Source organism: Xyrauchen texanus, chromosome 45 (assembly GCF_025860055.1).
Source record: "Xyrauchen texanus isolate HMW12.3.18 chromosome 45, RBS_HiC_50CHRs, whole genome shotgun sequence".
Taxonomy (NCBI): Eukaryota; Metazoa; Chordata; class Actinopteri; order Cypriniformes; family Catostomidae; genus Xyrauchen; species Xyrauchen texanus.
In genome coordinates this window covers 3,333,502-3,351,621 of record NC_068320.1, presented here as the reverse complement: position 1 = coordinate 3,351,621, position 18,120 = coordinate 3,333,502, and the positions used below count along the sequence as shown (strand labels likewise).

The 18,120-nt window shown below is 37.6% G+C and overlaps 1 protein-coding gene across 2 annotated transcripts in view; it reads right to left on the bottom strand.

Annotated features, from left to right (window-relative positions):
* Positions 1-4,610: 4,610 nt before the first annotated feature.
* tmem19 (transmembrane protein 19) overlaps positions 4,611-18,120 on the bottom strand; it is a 75,784-nt gene continuing 62,274 nt past the window's right edge. For both annotated transcript variants that reach the window (XM_052119062.1, XM_052119061.1), the window contains exons 5-7: positions 16,985-17,239; positions 8,736-8,945; positions 4,611-4,965 (exon numbers count right to left, since the gene is read on the bottom strand). In XM_052119062.1, the coding sequence (XP_051975022.1) occupies positions 4,802-4,965; positions 8,736-8,945; positions 16,985-17,239 (629 nt within the window). In that variant the 3' untranslated portion in view covers positions 4,611-4,801. The remainder of the gene's footprint in view (positions 4,966-8,735; positions 8,946-16,984; positions 17,240-18,120) is intronic.

Here is an 18,120-nt window from a genome sequence, read left to right as displayed (position 1 = left end):
ACTCCTTTTGCGGTGCGTATGCGGTGCGTATACGGTACAGGAGCAGCACGCGCTATAGTGCTTTCACATATGCTGCGTTTGCAGTGCGCTACTGATCCGCAGTTTCTGTGTGCCACAAAATCAAAAATGTGTAAGGAATTTTGATTTTAAACCCAAACGATTGTTTAAGACATTGAAACAGTATGAAAATTCATTTTAATCATTGTGATTTTGTTTTACATGTAGTTAGATAAGAGATTATCTTTAATCAATCAATCACAAAACATGCAATAACTTTAAAACATTTAACAAAATATGTGAACTCAAGCACTTAATGATCATGTGTCTTGGTTTCGACTATTTCTGAGTGATTTTAGGCACTGAAATACCAAAACAAATTCTTGTTTTTGATATTTCAGCACTAAATCAGTTATTGATTGATTGATTGAAGTTTATTTCGAGCAAAATAAAATAATATATACATATATACACACACACACACACACACACACACAAATAAAAAAAATAAAAATAAAAATAACATAGCACAGCTTATCTCCCATATACATAGATATAAATATATACACATATACACACATATTATTTACACTTATAATAATAGTTGGTCGAAAGGGAGTGGAAAGAAGTATAACTTATTTACTCCCACCCCCAATTCCTTCCCATATATTACCCCATATATCCGCTGCCATTAACAGTTAAATAAATAATAATTTATTTATTTATTTTCTTTTTTTCTTTTCCTTTCCCCTTCCTCTTCAGAACATAATCATTAGTAACAAAACATATTTTAACCAAAAAAAAAGAAAAGAAAAAAAAAAAGAAAAAGAAAACCCCAAAATGTAATACAAACAATAATATAAATATTAATAAAATGGCAAGAAACAGACTGTATGGTAATTCAAATCAACCTCTTGAAGAGGAAATGAGACATTTGTCCCAAGTCCACCTTAATTCATATACTTTTCTAATATAGACATTTTAAACCTTCTTTTAAATTGCACAATATGATTGCTTTCCTTAATTATTACAAGTAAATTATTCCACAACCTCACCCCATTGACGGATATGCACAGGCTTTTAAGTGTGGTGCGTGCCATTGCTTGAGAGATTTCCTCTCCTTCTTAAATTGTGTCTGCTATCTCTTTCCTTAAACCATCTTTGAATATTACTAGGAAGTACTTTGTTTTTAGCTTTGTACATAATTTGTGTGGTCTTTAAATCCACTATGTCTTTAAATTTTAATGTTTGCAATGTTAAAAATAAATAATTTGTATGTACATAATAACCAACATTGCAGACTATTCTAATTGCCTTTTTCTGCATTGTGCATATCGTCTTAAGGGTGGTTTTATAGATATTGCCCCACACTTCTGTACAGTAGTGCAAATAAGGAAGAAAAAGCACGCAGTATAAAATATACATTGTATCTCGGTTCAATATGTGTCTCACTTTACAAAATATACCATTAATCTTTGCCAATTTAGAACTAATATAGTTAACTTGTGGTTTCCAGCTTAGTTTGTGATCAATTATTACTCCTAAAAAGGAGTTTTCATAAACTCTTTCTAATCTGGAATTATCACACAGTACTTCAATAGTTAAATCTTCGGGAATTCTACGTTTCCCAAAGATCATAAATTTAGTTTTCTTTATATTGAATATAAATATTTATATTTAGTTTAAATCAAACCACAATTTAAGCTTAGCCAACTCTTTAGAGACAGTCTTCAACAAGTGTTGGAGATTCTCTCCTTCACAAAATATATTTGTATCATTTGCAAAAATTACAAATTTCAACAAATCAGAAGTTTTAACAATATCATTTATGTATAATAAAAATAATTTTGGTCCTAGAATTGAACCTTGTGGTACACCATATATTGTATTTTGAAGCTTCGACCTTTCCTCCCCCATCTGCACATATTGTTGTCTATGTTCTAAATAGCTTTTTATCCAGTTTAGCCCTATTCCCCTAATTCCATAAATTTCCAATTTTTGAAGCAAAATATGATGATCTATTGTATCAAAGGCCTTTTTAAGGTCTATAAATACACCTATAGCAAACTTCTTATCATCAATACTGGTTGTTAATTCTTCCACCAGATCTATTAATGCCAGAGATGTAGAACGGTTTGTTCTAAAACCATATTGACTATCAGTTAAGATCCTATATTTATCAATAAAACTATGCAATCTGATGGAGAATATCTTCTCCAGAATTTTAGAGAATTGGGGAAGCAGTGAGATTGGCCTATAGTTAGTATAAAGATTCTGTTTACCAGCTTTAAAGATAGGGACCACTTTAGCTATTTTCATATTTGTGGGAAAAGAACCCAATTTCAGAGAGAGATTGAAAATATATACTATGGGATCTACTATTACTGCAATTAGTTGTTTAATTAAAAGCATATCAATATCATTACAGTCTCTTGATGTTTTTATTCTTAAAGTTATTAACTATATCAAGTACTTCAGTTTTATCAGTATCTCTCAAAAAAATAGTTGCTGGATTTCTTTCTTCAAAATATTGTGGGACATCACCCTCTTGTGGAGGTATTATCTCATCAGCCAAATTAGAGCCTGTGTTCACAAAGAATCTATTGAAGCCAGCCACAACTTCATCCATGTTTTTAATTATTTTACCATTATCAATAAATTCATTTGGAAAACCAGTACTTGTTTTTTCCCTTCTAATAATTGAATTTAAAATATTAAACGTACCCTTTATGTTGTTTTTATTAGTTTCCAGCAATCTACTATAATAATCTTTTTTACATTTTCTTAAGATAGCTGTTCATTTGTTTTTCTATGTCTTATATTTAAATTCTTTCTCTTCAGTTCTATACTTAACAAAGTCTTTATATAGAGTATTCTTTTTTTTGCAAGCATTCATCAGACCCCTTGTAACCCAGGGTTTATTTGGACGTTTAGATGTTATCTCTGATTGCTGGATTGGACAATTTTTATAATACAAAGTCAAAAAGGTATTTAGAAATGAGTTGTAGGCTAAATCAACGTCCCCTATTTCATACACACTCTTCCAATCTTGAACTAACAAGTCATTTTTTAATTTATTCATGGTGTGATCTGTTCTTAATCTCCTCTGTTTATTTATTTTGCTGGTATCCAATTTATAGTATTTACATTCATGGAGTACAAATATTGGCAGATGGTCTGTGATATCATTTATTAACAATCCACTTTCTAAATTAATACTCATATTATTTGTGAAAATATTATCTATTATTGTTGCTGAGTGGGTGGTAATTCTACTCGGTTTGTTTATACATGGATATAGGCCTATACAGTACATTACCTCAATAAACTGTTCTATTGCAGGTAATTTACTCGGATTTAATAAATCTATATTATAATCCCCACAGAAATAAGCAACCTTCTGCTTGGCATTCAAAACCAAGGTCTCAAACACTTCTTTAAAGCTTTCAATACCAGAGTTGGGTGCTCTATAAACACAACTAACGACAACATTCTTCATTTTACCCATATCGATTTCCACCGTTAAACACTCACAAATATCATCAATAGCAGTCGTCATACTTTCAACAATCATACGCTTTAACCTATTATCTACAAACATTGCAACTCCCCCACCTCTTTTGTTTACTCTAATGTAATTGATAGTTCGAGTTGTTGACAGAAGAAAAGCTATCGCGCTATATCTGTTGCTAATAAGGAGAAGAATGAGATGCATTTGGGTTCACTGTCTTTTTTTAGGAAAAAAAACAATCATATAGGATGGCATTTTGCAACTTTTGGGACTATAATCATTCTTTTTTTGTTTTTCTTGCCCCTGTAATTTAGTAACTGTAGAACACATTAACTGTAATTATGGGTATATGAAGAAATTATTACAGTTTCTTGACAATATATGTCTATTTTAATGTGAACAATGCGCTGTCACTTTAATTCACTGCGGTGCAGCACAGCAAAAATAGACTCGGTCCGTAAACGATCGCTGCACTGCTGTATACGCACCGCAACTGGAACGGATCGACGGACTGCATCCGCGTGCAGTGTAAAAGCTCTAACCTGTTAACATGGGAACGGAAAAAAATACGCACCGCATACGCACTGCAAACGGAGTATGTGTGAAACGGGCGTGAGGAATTCTTCGGATTCATTTATTTCCAAAGTCATCTCTGCTGGCTCATTTTGAGTTTGATTAGATGCTTATTGATGTAAATGTGAATGGATATAATTAAAAAAAGAAATGCAACAAACTTGTGATGAACTTGTTTTAATTGAACAGTTGCACTATTTAATATTTGTTGTAAAATAAATGGCTTCGGCTGTAACCTCTCAAGCAATGTAAGTTGAATTCTTCCACAGCCACTGATCTAGAGTCAGGCTTTCACTTCTTGAATTTGAGGAGTGGAAGCTGATCTGATACCCAGAGATGCGTTAGCCATGTATGCACCGCATTAAGGGGTGCGCCAGTGGCACACCAATGGCTGCAATTGGACAAGCTTCTCTCATGAACGTGCATACTGTAGGAGGGCTGGGCAGAAGTGATGATTTTTGGTGAAACAATTAATGTTCCACAGAAGAAAGTCATATGAGTTTGAGATGGCTTGATAGTGAGTAAATGCTTTTCAGAGAATGTTTCATTTTTATTTTTGGGTGAACTATCAATTTAAGCTGGTACATTACATTTTTGGATGAGCACATTCTTAATACAGAATGGTTCTGTTTTATTCCTTGAAAATTCCTTTGAAAGCAATGGTTATGTTTTAGTTTTTTTACACAAACTAAGTTATATGATGCACAATAACATTGCATTTCACTGCCTCGGCCAGAAGGTCCATGCAAAGCCAGGCAGGAATAGTGCTATGAGCACAGAAGAGAAAAGATTGACTCCGTTGTTATCCAGGATCGGTTTCCCAGAAATTCGTTTGACACTCTTCGTCTCGTAACTCACAACTTTCCCGATGTCTTCGTCGTATCCTTGAGGGAAAAAACTCTATTGGTCAAATATTTAGAATGATTTCACAGAACACTGCAAGAAATAAATTTTCATTGTACTATGACAGCATACCGTAACTTTTAGAACTTGAAAATTCCTCCACAGAAGAAGTGTGTTTGATTGGCAGATATTAAACAGTCAAAATGTCATTGATGGCTTATGAATGGTTGTCAATCATAATAAGGTGTCTAACTCTATTGTCAATCATGTTGAGGTTATGTTGGGATGAACGATCACTCAAACAAAGATGTCAATCGTGTTGTATATACTGTTATAAAATGTCAAGCAGTTTCTTTGCCAACACAAGTCAATATCAATTACTTTCATGATAAAATCATGTTAAAAATGAAATTACCACTGATTACACAAAACTTAGGGCAATGGTTTGCAGACAACAGCATTTTCACCTGCTCAACTTTAGACAAAGGCTATCACTTCTTGAATATCGATGTAATTATCTGTAAAGGGATTCATGGAAAGGTGGAGGCGAGAACCGGCTTGACGATATAAATAATATTTTCATATGAAACTTAACCAAAAGATAAACACACACAGGTGTCGGACAGCTGCCCGTAACTTTCTCTCTCTGTCCCAATGCAGTCTCCAGTCGGCCTTTATCCCTCTCTGAGGCTTGATTAGCCTGATTAGGGGCCGGGTGTGTGGAGTCACAACCCAGACCCGCCCTCCGCCCTGCCACATTATCCTTAAATTATTCTACAGTAAGTTAGAATTGAATACAAAGAACAGGAATTATGGAAAGAAATGAACAACATTTCAGCTGCATGAAGTGAGCAAAACTTTGTCAAGTGGCACAAGAAAAGACATGTATAAAATATGTACATATTACTTGGAAGAATTAAGCAGGATTCATTTTGGTATATTCCCCAGCAAAACAGAAGCCCTTATCAAAGTGACAATGCTACTGACCGTGCATTCTGTCCATTTCACTTTCAACTTGTATATTGGGGAAATCAGACAAACTTAAAGCAGACAAGGCAATTAGGGAGTCAAATAGGTTGAGCGTTCTCATTTCACAAGACAGACAAATCTTCCTCTGTTCCCTTCAACAAAGATAGACATGAAAATAGAACTGAGGATGCTTTTCCCCATTCGCAAAATGCCTCACTTGACTACAGAGTCCGTAGGGTGGAAATGAAAGACTTAAAAAAAAAGCAAAAAAGCAAAAGAACCAAAAGTTTTCAAACAACCCATTACTAAGACAATCCTTCTCCTTGCTCCTGAGAAACAGACCAAAGAACAAGCCAAGTAAGCTGTTGGTAGTGGCGTGTTAATCACGCCAGACAGGAAATGTGCTGTAATGGTTTGTAGATTGTTGACAGATTAAAATACTGCCTTTAAATGGTAATGTTATGATACAGTGGTGGCCAAAAATAATGGCACCCATGGGAAATATGAGCAAAGAAGGCTGTGAAAAAATCTGCATTGTTTATCCTTTTGAAAAATAAATTAATAAATTTAAATCACAAAAATCTAACATTTTAGAGGGGATAAATCTCATTATTAAATAAATATTTTTCTCCAAAACATGTTGGCCACAATTATTGGCACCCCTAGAAATTCCTATGGGTAAAATATATCTGAAGTATATTTCCATTCATATTTGACCGTTTTTAGTGCACTTTGGTGACTAGGAACATGAAATTGTTCAGTCATGACTTCCTGTTTCAGGTAACGCACAGGCCAAATTCCTTTAATCATCAAATCACAGTTGGTTAAACTTTAGCATATATTTCTGATGTGCGGCAAAAGGTTGTTGAGCTTCACAACATGGGAAGTAGCTATAAGAAAATAGTCAAAGCATTGAAAATACCCATTTCCCCCATCAGGGCAATAAATCACATGTTCCAATCAACTGAAGATGTTAAGAATCGGCCTGGAAAAGGACGTGTGTCTATATTGTCTCCACGCACAGTGAGAATCTCCAAGGATCACAGCTGGAGAATTGCAGAAAGTAGTTGGGTCTTGGGGTCAGAAAGTAAAAAAAAAAATCTCTTACATCACCACAAGTTGTTTGGGAAGGTTTCAAGAAAAAAGCCTCTGCTCTCATCCAACAACAAACTCAAGCATCTTCAGTTTGCCAGACATTACTGGAACTTCAAATGAGACCGGAGTCAGATGAATCAAAAAAAAAGAAAAAGAGCTTTTTGGCAGCAAACATTTGTAATGACTGCTCTGTTCAATTGCATCATAGTTATTTAATCCTCAATCTTGCAACAAAAATCGCCTGTATGTATTCATTTGGGTTATATTCATGTTCATTGTACTTACTATATTGATGCAAAATGTTTCAGCTAGTAATATGATTTGATAATAATTGTCCATGGGCTAGTATTAGCAATACTGTGCATCAGAATCCATGTACCGTTAGTTCATTTCAATTAGGATTTCAAAATCGGAAAAACCAAAAACGATGTATTTTTTGTCATCTCGATTTAATGCTCAAGTTAAAAATAGGAAATTGGAAAAATAGCCATGGGATACTGTGCATTTTGATTATTTGATTTCACTAATATATGGCTTTAATATTTGATGCCCACTGAAACGCCAATTTCTTCTGACTGGTCAACATCTTCCTTCCTGTTTAACTGTTCAGCTGAATTTGTCTCAGTTAAAGGTGCACTCCAATACACTTTTCAGCCTCTTCAATTTTCTTATTTGCCAGCTGTATGGAACATTACACTAATTCTGATGCTGTTAGAATGGTACAAGTGCTGTATTAATTATCAGACATTATTATTGAAGTATGTTTATTTCTTTGTTTATAGTTTCACTCAGGACCGTGCACAAACATTATGAGGGGCAGTGGCTCAAACTAAGAAAAAGCCATTGCAGTATGACTAGTCCTTTTCCTGTGAGTGGTGCACATTAGTATATCTTATGGTCCGTCGTTGTTTATCAAACACAAACCTATTCGGACCACTAGTAGACATAGTAAATTCATGCCTCACAATATTTGACAGTTCCATGAGAAGTTTTTACAGACCACACTTTCTGCTTGGTTTAAACGCGCTCCCTCATTGAACACAAAGTCATGGTCACAACAGATTCCTTTGTGAGTAAGTGCTGTGCCCCTTAAATACACACTACATAATAACATCAGCATGATTAACAACACGCTTGACATCTTAGTTTGAGTGATAGTTTATGCCAACACAACCTCAATACAATTGACAACACCTTATTATGATTGACAGTCATTCGTAGCCATCCATCAGCCATTCATGATATTTTGACTGTTTGACATCTGCCAATCAATATAATTGTCAGAGTTAGTACATTATATTACATACTTCATCCCCGCAGTTTTTTAAAAAAGTGCATTTATTGTAGCTAAACTGCAAAAACTTTTAATAATCTTCATGGTTGTGATGTCACAACATATGAACATAATATGACCACACACATTTACACGTCAATGATGCCTTTTAAACGATTCAATTGGGAACACCCAGTCTTGTAATGAGGAGGATAATTGTTTTTATTTCTAAACATCAGAAGAACATAAATTACTATTCAATTCCATTTTAATGACTGGGGCAAAAAACACTAAAATAAATTGTAAGTTAGGACCTCTGGGGGAAAAAATGAAATAAAATATGGTATGGTGTGACACCTTTAGGAACAAATTCTGAAACAATGTAAAAAAGTGAATTGTGACTGGACCCACTGAACTTTTATTGAAATAATTTTCTGTTTTTGGGTGAACTGCCCCTTTAATTACATTCCTCACCTGAATACTGCATGGTTGCCCCCAGGAAAGAGTCCAGCAGCGATCCCAGCAGGCCTCCTAAAGCTCCATATAAGATGATGGGCCACTGAGGATCTGCCAAATGCAGATCTTTAACCATCAGGAGCTGTGTGCAGAAGAATGCTAAACCAACTGAGGCTCCACCCAAGAAACTAGCCACTAGACCAACAAGAGTGACTCCTCCATTGGTACCTGGAATTCATTAACCAATTTTATATCAAAAGAGACAAAGGAGCAACATATGTAACTTCAACAATGTTTACAACATTTTAAGAATTTACTTCATTTAAATAAACATGGTGTGGCAGCAGGGGCGTGGTCAAGTGTCCTTGAAGTCTTTACACAGGGATTTTTAAACTTTGTGATGCCAAGAACCTCCAAATATGAAGTAAGGGTCCCCCTTCCTATTTTATGTATTAAAACCAATTTATACTGTGACAGAGTAAAATATTTGCGTGATAGTGTTTGCAGCTATATTTAATTAATATTATTACAACTGTGCGGCCCGCAACACCTTTATTTTTGCATCTGGCCCCCAGTAGAAAATGTTTGGACACCCATGTGATAGACTAAAATAGAGAGATTCAATTGAAACCCCACACATATGCATAATCAAATATATACACCATATATACACACACCGATCAGCCTTAACATTAAAACAACCTGCCTAATATTGTGTAGGTCTCCCTCGTGCCACCAAAACCGGGCCAACCCGCATCTCAGAATAGCATTCAGAGATGATATTCTTCTCACTACAGTTGTACAGAGTGGTTATCTGAGTTACAGTAGACTTTGTCAGTTTGAACCAGTCTGGCCATTCTCTGTTGACCTCTCTCATCAACAAGTAATTTCCGTCCACAGAACTGTCACTCACTGGATGTTTTTTGTTTTTGGCACCATGCGGAGTAAATTCTGGAGACTCAGGGGCTGTGTGCTCGTCACTTGTATCAACTACAGAATACTGCCAGAACAGTTTAAAACCCACTTTTCTTTTCTATTATCTGTTTGGATATATGTTGAAAGTAAAATACATCTAGCAGAATCACAAAAAGCCATTTTTTGCCATTTTGATACTGTCCTGTAAGATCATTGTTGGTCATTTGTTCTTATTATACTGTATATAATTTTTGCATGATATTTAAATCTAATATTTGTCCTTCCTTGGACCACATTTGGTAAGTACTAACCACTGTATACCAGGAACACCCCACAAGGTGCAGTTTTGGAAATGCTCTGACCAAGTCGTCTAGCCAGCGCAATTTGGCCCTTGTCAAAGTCGCTCAGATTCTTACGCTAGCCCATTTTTCCTGCTTCCAACACATGAAATTCAAGAACTGACTGTTCACATGCTGCCTAATACATCCCACCCCTTGACAGGTGCCACTGTAGCAATATAATCAATGTTATTTACTTAACCACTTCATCTATATATATATATACACACAATTAAACCATCTGGTGATTTTAATGTTGTGGCTGATCGGTGTATATACATATATACTGTATTTGTGTGAAAGTAAAAGTAAAAAGTATTCGGGGATGTGATTTTTCCGGATTAATCCGGAATTCCGGATTTTCCGACCTGAAAATGTGACCTACGTGAATCATGTAGATCTGTAAAAAAAACTGGTGGGGGTTACTTGTATTTGCTAGCTATACAATAATAAGATAGCTAAGTTAGCTACTTCTAGCCACCCTTAAAACTTTGCTGTATGAATCGTTGTATGATGTATAAGTTGTTTTCAAGGTTTTGGCAACTTATAAATTAATTTCTTGTGAATGGTTGTGACAGTGTTTTTTATGTAAAGGCGTTTCAGACGGCTTGGATCCATGGGGTCAGCTCTGCTTACCTCATATACCGTAAAACTTAAAAAAAATAGCCCAAATCGTCGAACTGCACCGGCTTGTATTTGAGACAGGCGTCTATATGAGACAGGCCTTTATAATTTAGTGTTGAGATGTTGTTCCTAGAGTCTCTAAAAATCTCCAAATGCTCCACGTGAAACTGCGGTCTTCCGACCTACTATCGTGTCAATTGATTTGGATTAATATGCGCGAGGGAGAGAGAGCAAGACAGCGCTCGTGTTGTTTGAAGACGTGAGTGCTCTCTCTCTCTCTCTCTCTCTCTCTGCTCGTTTGCGCCCTGTCAAGCGCAGCAGTCATTCTTTTGCGGGACACAAATATGCTTTGGCGGCCGCCAAAAAGCGGACGATCTGACGTTTTTTAGAAGATTAAATACAACCCGAAACTAAAAAACACTAACTACACTAACACTAACTAACTAAATCACTCTGAGAAGCCGACGGCCAGCAAGAAAATGGCAATATCAGTATATTTTCCTGCTTTTTTGTCCTTAGCCAATCACATGCCTGAGTATTGGCAGTGACATACATTTTGTGTTTCTGCTTCAGTTGTTGTGGTGTTGATTCACATTGTTTCTAGAATATTGTGCAGAGTGATGCAAATAATTGCAAAAAGCTTCATTGGCCAAAATAATGAAATTTATCACAAAAACCCAAATTTCACTGTTTTTGGCCATGGGACAAAATTACCAGCTGACATAATTTCACTAATCATATCAGTAGCACCTGGGAAAGTGTGAACGAGTACTAGTCAGGTGAAATCCCTCTTATCATTCTGATTAGATTATAAGAGCAGACCTGTTTGCTCTAAAAGGAGGTGTTCTTGTTAGCAATGGTTACCTCTAAAGAAAGACGTGCAGCCATCATCGCTTTGCATCAAAATGGCCTCACATGCAAGGAAATTGCTACAAAAAATATTGCACCTGAAAAAAACATTTACCGGATCATCAAGAACTTCAAGGAGAGAGATTCAACTGCAGTGAAGAAGGCTTCAGGACATCCCAGAGTGTCCAGCAAGCGCCAGGACATCTCCTGCTGAGGAGTCAGCTATGGAATCGTGTCACCACCAGTGCAGAGCTTGCTCAATATTGGCAGCAGGTTGGTGTGAGTGCATCTGCATGCACAGTGAGGCGAAGACTTTTGGACAATGGCCTGGTGTCAAGAAGGGCAGCAAAGAAGCCAAGAAACACATCAAGGAGAGACTGAAATTCTGCAGGAAGTACAAGGAATGGACAGCAAAGATTGGTGCAAATGTTTTTATTTTCTCTGACGAAGCCCCCTTCCGACTGTTTGGGACATCTGTAAAATCGATAGTCTGGAGAAGAAAACGTGAACGCTACCATGAGTCCTGTGTCTTCGTGCCAACAGTGAAGCATCCTGAGATCATCCATGTGTGGGTTTGCTTTTCAAAGGGAGTGGGCTCTCTCACAATTCTGCCCAAAAACACTGCCATGAATAAAGAATGGTATCAAAACGTCCTGCAAGAGCAACTTTTCCCAACGGTCCTGGAGCACTTTGGTGATGATCCGTGCATTTTCCAGCATGATGGAGCACCATGTCACAAGGCAAGAGTGATAATGAAGTGGCTCGGAGATCATTACATTGACATTTTGGATCTGTGGTCAGGCAACTCCCCGGATCTTAATCCCATAGAGAACCTGTGGTCAATCCTTAAAAGGCTAGCGGACAAGCAGAAGCCCACAAATTGTGATCAACTCCGAGCACTAATAAGTCAAGAATGGATCGCCATCAGTCAGGATTTGGCCCAGAAGCTGATATCCAGCATGCCAGAGCGAATTGCAGAGGTTATGAAGAACAAGGGTCCACACTGTAAATATTGACTCTTTGCATAAATTGAATGTTTTTGCTAATAAAAGCATTTAAAACTCATGAAATGCTTATCATTGTTTTCCAGTATACCATAGAAACATGTGAAAAAATAATCTACAAATACTGAAGCAGCAAACTTTGCAAAACACAAACTTTATGTCACTGCCAACACTTTTGGCAACGGCTGTATATGGTTCAAGTCAGAAGTTTACATACACCTTGGCAAAGCAACCCCACATGATGCTCCCACAATCCATGCTTCACAGTTGGGATGGTTTTCTTCGGTTCTTCACCCTTTTTCCTCCAAACATAACAATGGTCATTATGGCCAAACAGTTACATTTTTGTTTCATTAGACCAGAGGACATTTCTCCAAAAAGTTAAATCTTTGTCCCCATGTGCACTTGCAAACTGCAGTCTTTCTTTTTTTTGCATCTTTACAAGGTCCTTTTCTGTTGTTCTAGGATTGAATGCACTTTTTTCGCATTAAATTACATTCATCTCTAGGAGACAGAATGCATCTCCTGCCAGAGCGTTATGATGGCTGCGTGGTCCCATAGTGTTTATACTTATGTATTATTGTTTGTACCTATGAACATGGTACCTTCAGGTGTTTGGAAATTGCTCCCAAGAATGAACCAGACTTGTGGAGGTCCACAATTTTTTTCCTGAGGTCTTGGCTGATTTTTCTTTTTCTCATGATTTCAAGCAAAGAAGCACAGAGTTTGAAGGTAGGCCTTAAAATCCTCCAATTCAGTACACCTCCTATCAGAAGCTAATTGTCTAATTGCACAAAGGCTTGACATCACTTTCTGGAATTTTCCAAGCTGCTTAAAGGTATACTTAACTTGGTGTATGTAAACTTCTGGCCCGCTGGAATTGTGATATAGTCAATTATAAGTGAAAAAAATCAGTCTGTAAATAATTATTGGAAAAACGACTCATGTCATGAACAAAGTAGATGTCCTAAACGACTTGCCAAAACTATAGTTTGCTAATATTTTTATGACTTCAACCCAAGTGTATGTAAACTTCTGACTTCTACTTTATATATATATATATATATATATATATATATATATATATATATATATATATATATATATATATATATAGATTTGTTCATGTCCTTGATCAAGTCTAATTTAACATAATGTGTTATGGTGTGCTTTTTTTATATCATATCAGAATCAGAATCAGAATCAGCTTTATTGCCAAGTATGCTTACACATACAAGGAATTTGTCTTGGTGACAGGAGCTTCCAGTCAACAACAATACAAACAATACCAAAAACAGCAGCAAGACATAGGTAATTAAAAACAAAAAAGAACACAAAATAAATAATTATACATATACGTACATACACTCACCTTCATACATACCCACATACACACACGTAGTGCAAATCTATCACAATCTGTTATATAAATAACAAAAACCTGTATATTATGTACAGAGCAATGTAAGTAATGGCAGAAGTGGATATGATGGAAAATATAAATTAAAATTAAAATTAAACTGTGTATTGCACATAATTATTGCTCAATGGGGCAATTTAATTGTTCATTAGATGGATGGCCTGAGGGAAAAAACTGTTCCTGTGTCTGACGGTTCTGGTGTTCAGAGCTCTGAAGCGCCGGCCAGAAGGCAACAGTTCAAAAAGGTAGTGGGCAGGGTGAGTGGTGTCCAGAGTGATTTTACCAGCCTTTTTCCTCACTCTGGAAGTGTATAAATCTTGAAGGGGGGGCAGGGGGCAACCAATAATCCTCTCAGCAGACCGAACTGTCCTTTGTAGTCTTCTGATGTCTGATTTCGTAGCTGCACCAAACCAGACAGTTATTGAAGAGCAGAGGACAGACTCAATGACTGCTGAGTAGAACTGTTTCAGCAGCACTGGTGGCAGGTTGAACTTCCTCAGCTGGCGAAGGAAGTACAACCTCTGCTGGGCCTTTTTCACAATGGAGTCGATGTGTATCTCCCACTTCAGGTCCTGTGAGATGGTAGTGCCCAGGAACCTGAATGACTCCACTGCTGCCACAGTGCTGTTTAGAATGGTGAGGGGGGACAATGTTGGGGTGTTCCTCCTAAAGTCCACAATCATCTCCACTGTTTTGAGCGTGTTCAGCTCCAGGTTGTTTTGACTGCACCAGACAGCCAGCCGTTCAACCTCCTTTCTATATGCAGACTCATCATCATCTCGGATGAGGCCAATGACAGTGGTGTCGTCTGCAAACTTCAGGAGCCTGACAGAGGGGTCCTTGGTGGTGCAGTCATTGGTGTACAGGGAGAAGAGAAGTGGGGAGAGCACACATCCCTGGGGGGCACCAGTGCTGATCGTACAGGTGGTGGAAGTGAATTTTCCCTGCCTCACAAGCTGCTGCCTGTCCGTCAGAAAGCTGGTAATCCACTGACAGGTAGAGGTGGGAACAGGGAGTTGGTTTAACTTAGTCCGGAGTATATCTGGTATGATTGTGTTGAAAGCCGAGCTGAAGTCCACAAAAAGGATCCTACGTATGTCCCCGGTCTGTCCAGATGTTGCAGGATATGATGCAAACCCATGTTGACTGCATCATCCACAGACCTGTTTGCTCGATAAGCAAATTGAAGGGGGTCCAGAAAGGGTCCAGTGATGTCCTTCAGGTGGGCCAACACCAGTCTCTCAAATGACTTCATGACCACAGATGTCAGGGCGACAGGTCTGTAGTCATTAAGTCCTGTGATTTTAGGTTTCTTAGGGACGGGGATAATAACTGAGCGTTTGAAGCAGCATGGGACTTCACACTGCTCCAGTGATCTATTGAAGATCTGAGTGAAGATGGGGGCCAGTTGGTTAGCACAGGAACGTAGGCAAACTGGTGAGATGCCATCTGGTCCTGGAGCCTTCCTTGTTCTTTGCTTCCGAAAGACACGGCACACATCGTCCTCACAGATCTTGAGTGCAGGTAGTGTAGCAGGAGAGGGGAGGAGGGTTGCAGGAGGTGTTAATAGTTGTGTGAAATGAAGGTCCGAGTGCATGTGGGGTGTGAAATCGGGCCTTTCAAATCTGCAGTAAAACACATTCAGGTCGTCAGCCAGTCGTTGGTCCGCCACAAGGTTGGGGGTAGGAGTCCTGTAATTAGTAAGTTGTTTCAGGCCACTCCACACTGATGCAGGGTCGTTAGCTGAAAACCTGCTTTTCAGCTTCTCAGAGTAGCTTCTTTTAGCCACTCTGATTTCCTTATTCAGTGTGTTCCTGGCCTGATTATACAAGACTCTATCCCCACCCCTGTAAGCCTCCTCTTTGGCATGACGAAGCTGTCTGAGTTTCCCTGTGAACCATGGTTTATCATTGTTGAATGACAAAAATGTCCTAGTAGGGATGCACATATCCTCACAGAAACTGATGTATGATGTAACAGTATCTGTGAGCTCGTCCAGGTCTGTAGCTGCAGCTTCAAAAACACTCCAATCAGTGCAGTCAAAGCAGGCTTGTAGTTCCAGCTCTGCTTCAATAGTCCATCTCCTTATAGTCCTTACAACTGGCTTTGTTGATTTTAATTTCTGCCTGTAGGTCGGGAGAAGATGAACCAGACAGTGATCAGAGAGTCCCAAAGCTGCACGTGGGACAGAGCGATATGCATCCTTTAATGTTGTATAGCAGTGATCCAATTATATTCCTGTCTCTGGTGGGGCATGTAATATGCTGTCTGTATTTGGGCAGTTCGCGTGTGAGATTTGTTTTGTTAAAGTCCCCAAGAATAATAATAACTGAGTCCGGGTATTGTTGTTCTGTGTCTGTGATTTGATCAGCCAGCTGTAGCAGCGCTATGTTCCCAGACGCGTTAGGAGGAATGTAAACACTCACCAGAATAAACGAAGAAAACTCCCGCGGCGAGTAGAACGGCTTACAGTTAATAAAGAGCGCTTCCAGATTTGGACAGCACATATGTTATGGTAATGACATTTCTTCAGATTTTGGATGAAAAGTTGGATAAGCCATGGACTTGCTAACACACCAAGTTAGCTAGCAGTCATTTATAAAAATGAATACATTTTTCCTGAATTAAAATTCTCAATTACTTGAATGGTTTGATAATACCACCTAATAAGCTACTTTCAGTTCATTATGTACATTTCTTGAAATGAATTACATTTCAGATGTTTAAACTGTCACTCCCCTCATTTACATCATAACCAACTAGACGCATTCCTAGTAAGCTCATTAAATTTTCTAGTTCTCTAAAAATAAAATAAAAAGTGTGATGGTAATGACAGCAATATTAGGACAGTGATTCTTTGCTTTAAAAAAACAAAACAATTGCAAATAATTATTAAATGAGCTGATCAATGTTTTTCAAGTTCTTAAGAAAAAATGCAAAGTAGAATTTACCTAATTTTAATACTTTCTATTAATTTACAATAGAAATGGAGTTACAAATTCTGGGTAGGGGATTAGTCCTCACATGGTAACTAACAGCACCTGTATCTTAAGGTTAAATTGTATTTAACCAGAATATTTCTTTAACTTCAGTAAACAAGCAACATTGTATCTGTACCTGCTGGAACATCTCTCCAGGTGGTAATGAGCCTGGGCTTGCTCTTACTGAGCACTGGACCGACCTCTGAAGCCCAGGTGTCCCCTGTGCTGCAAGCCAAGGCTCCCAACAGCGATAAACACATCCACGAGGCTGAATACTGCTTCACAAAATCTAAAGCTATTTCCCCAGGTCCAGCTTCAATCATATAGAGCAGGGCCAATTCTGTAGGAACTCCACCATTACAGAATACCTGCAACCAATTCCTTTGGCCACCTGCAGAGACAACAAGACTCATGTTAACCCCAATGATTCTCTAAATCAAAGTGATTATTAACGATTACGTATAATAGTGAAGGGTGAGGGTCGAAATCCCTTGTCTCTTCAGATATATCAATACATATATATATATCCTTTTATATCAATATCTATCTATATTCTGTTGCTTAACTTCTTTAATAAAATGATGAATTAACTATATGCATGATCACATAATCAATTTTATTTTTCTTATGCATAACTGAAATATACGCTGAATCATATGTGTGTTAAGAGTTAATTTTTGATTTCATGCACATTCCTTGAAGCCTCTCTCTCTGTTCTGCACGGAGGCTGACTTGAAGGTCGTCTTGGGAATAAGCTTGAGATGAGACACCAGGGAGAATGTTAAACATATGTTCCAGATGTATTCTGTGGTTGATGTTTACCTGTCCATGACTAATTATATGATTTAAAATCCTATGTGATAGCACTTGAATAAGTAGAAGTGTAAATTTTCTCTTATTATTTCTTTCCTCTCCTTTGCCTGAGGGGTGAATATTTCTTATCTCACTGTTTTGGTTAAAATGACCTGATAAATGTGTGCTCTGGTTCCCTTGTGCGCAGAGAAACACTGTCGTTCGTCAGTGTTTCGTGTGTGCGTATTGACCTTCTACCCAGGTTTTGAACCCAGGGAGAAACAGCAGGCAGACTCGAAGAGGCCCGAGACCATCTGCGAGGTCACTTCAGATGTAAATCTCGAGCCAGGACGACAATTGCGCTGATTAATGTTGATGTGCTATAGCTATCTATATGTTGTGACTTTATGCTCTGTTAGCCAATCAGGAGTGAAATAATAGAATATACTCCTTGCAAATGGTATAATTGATGTAAGATTT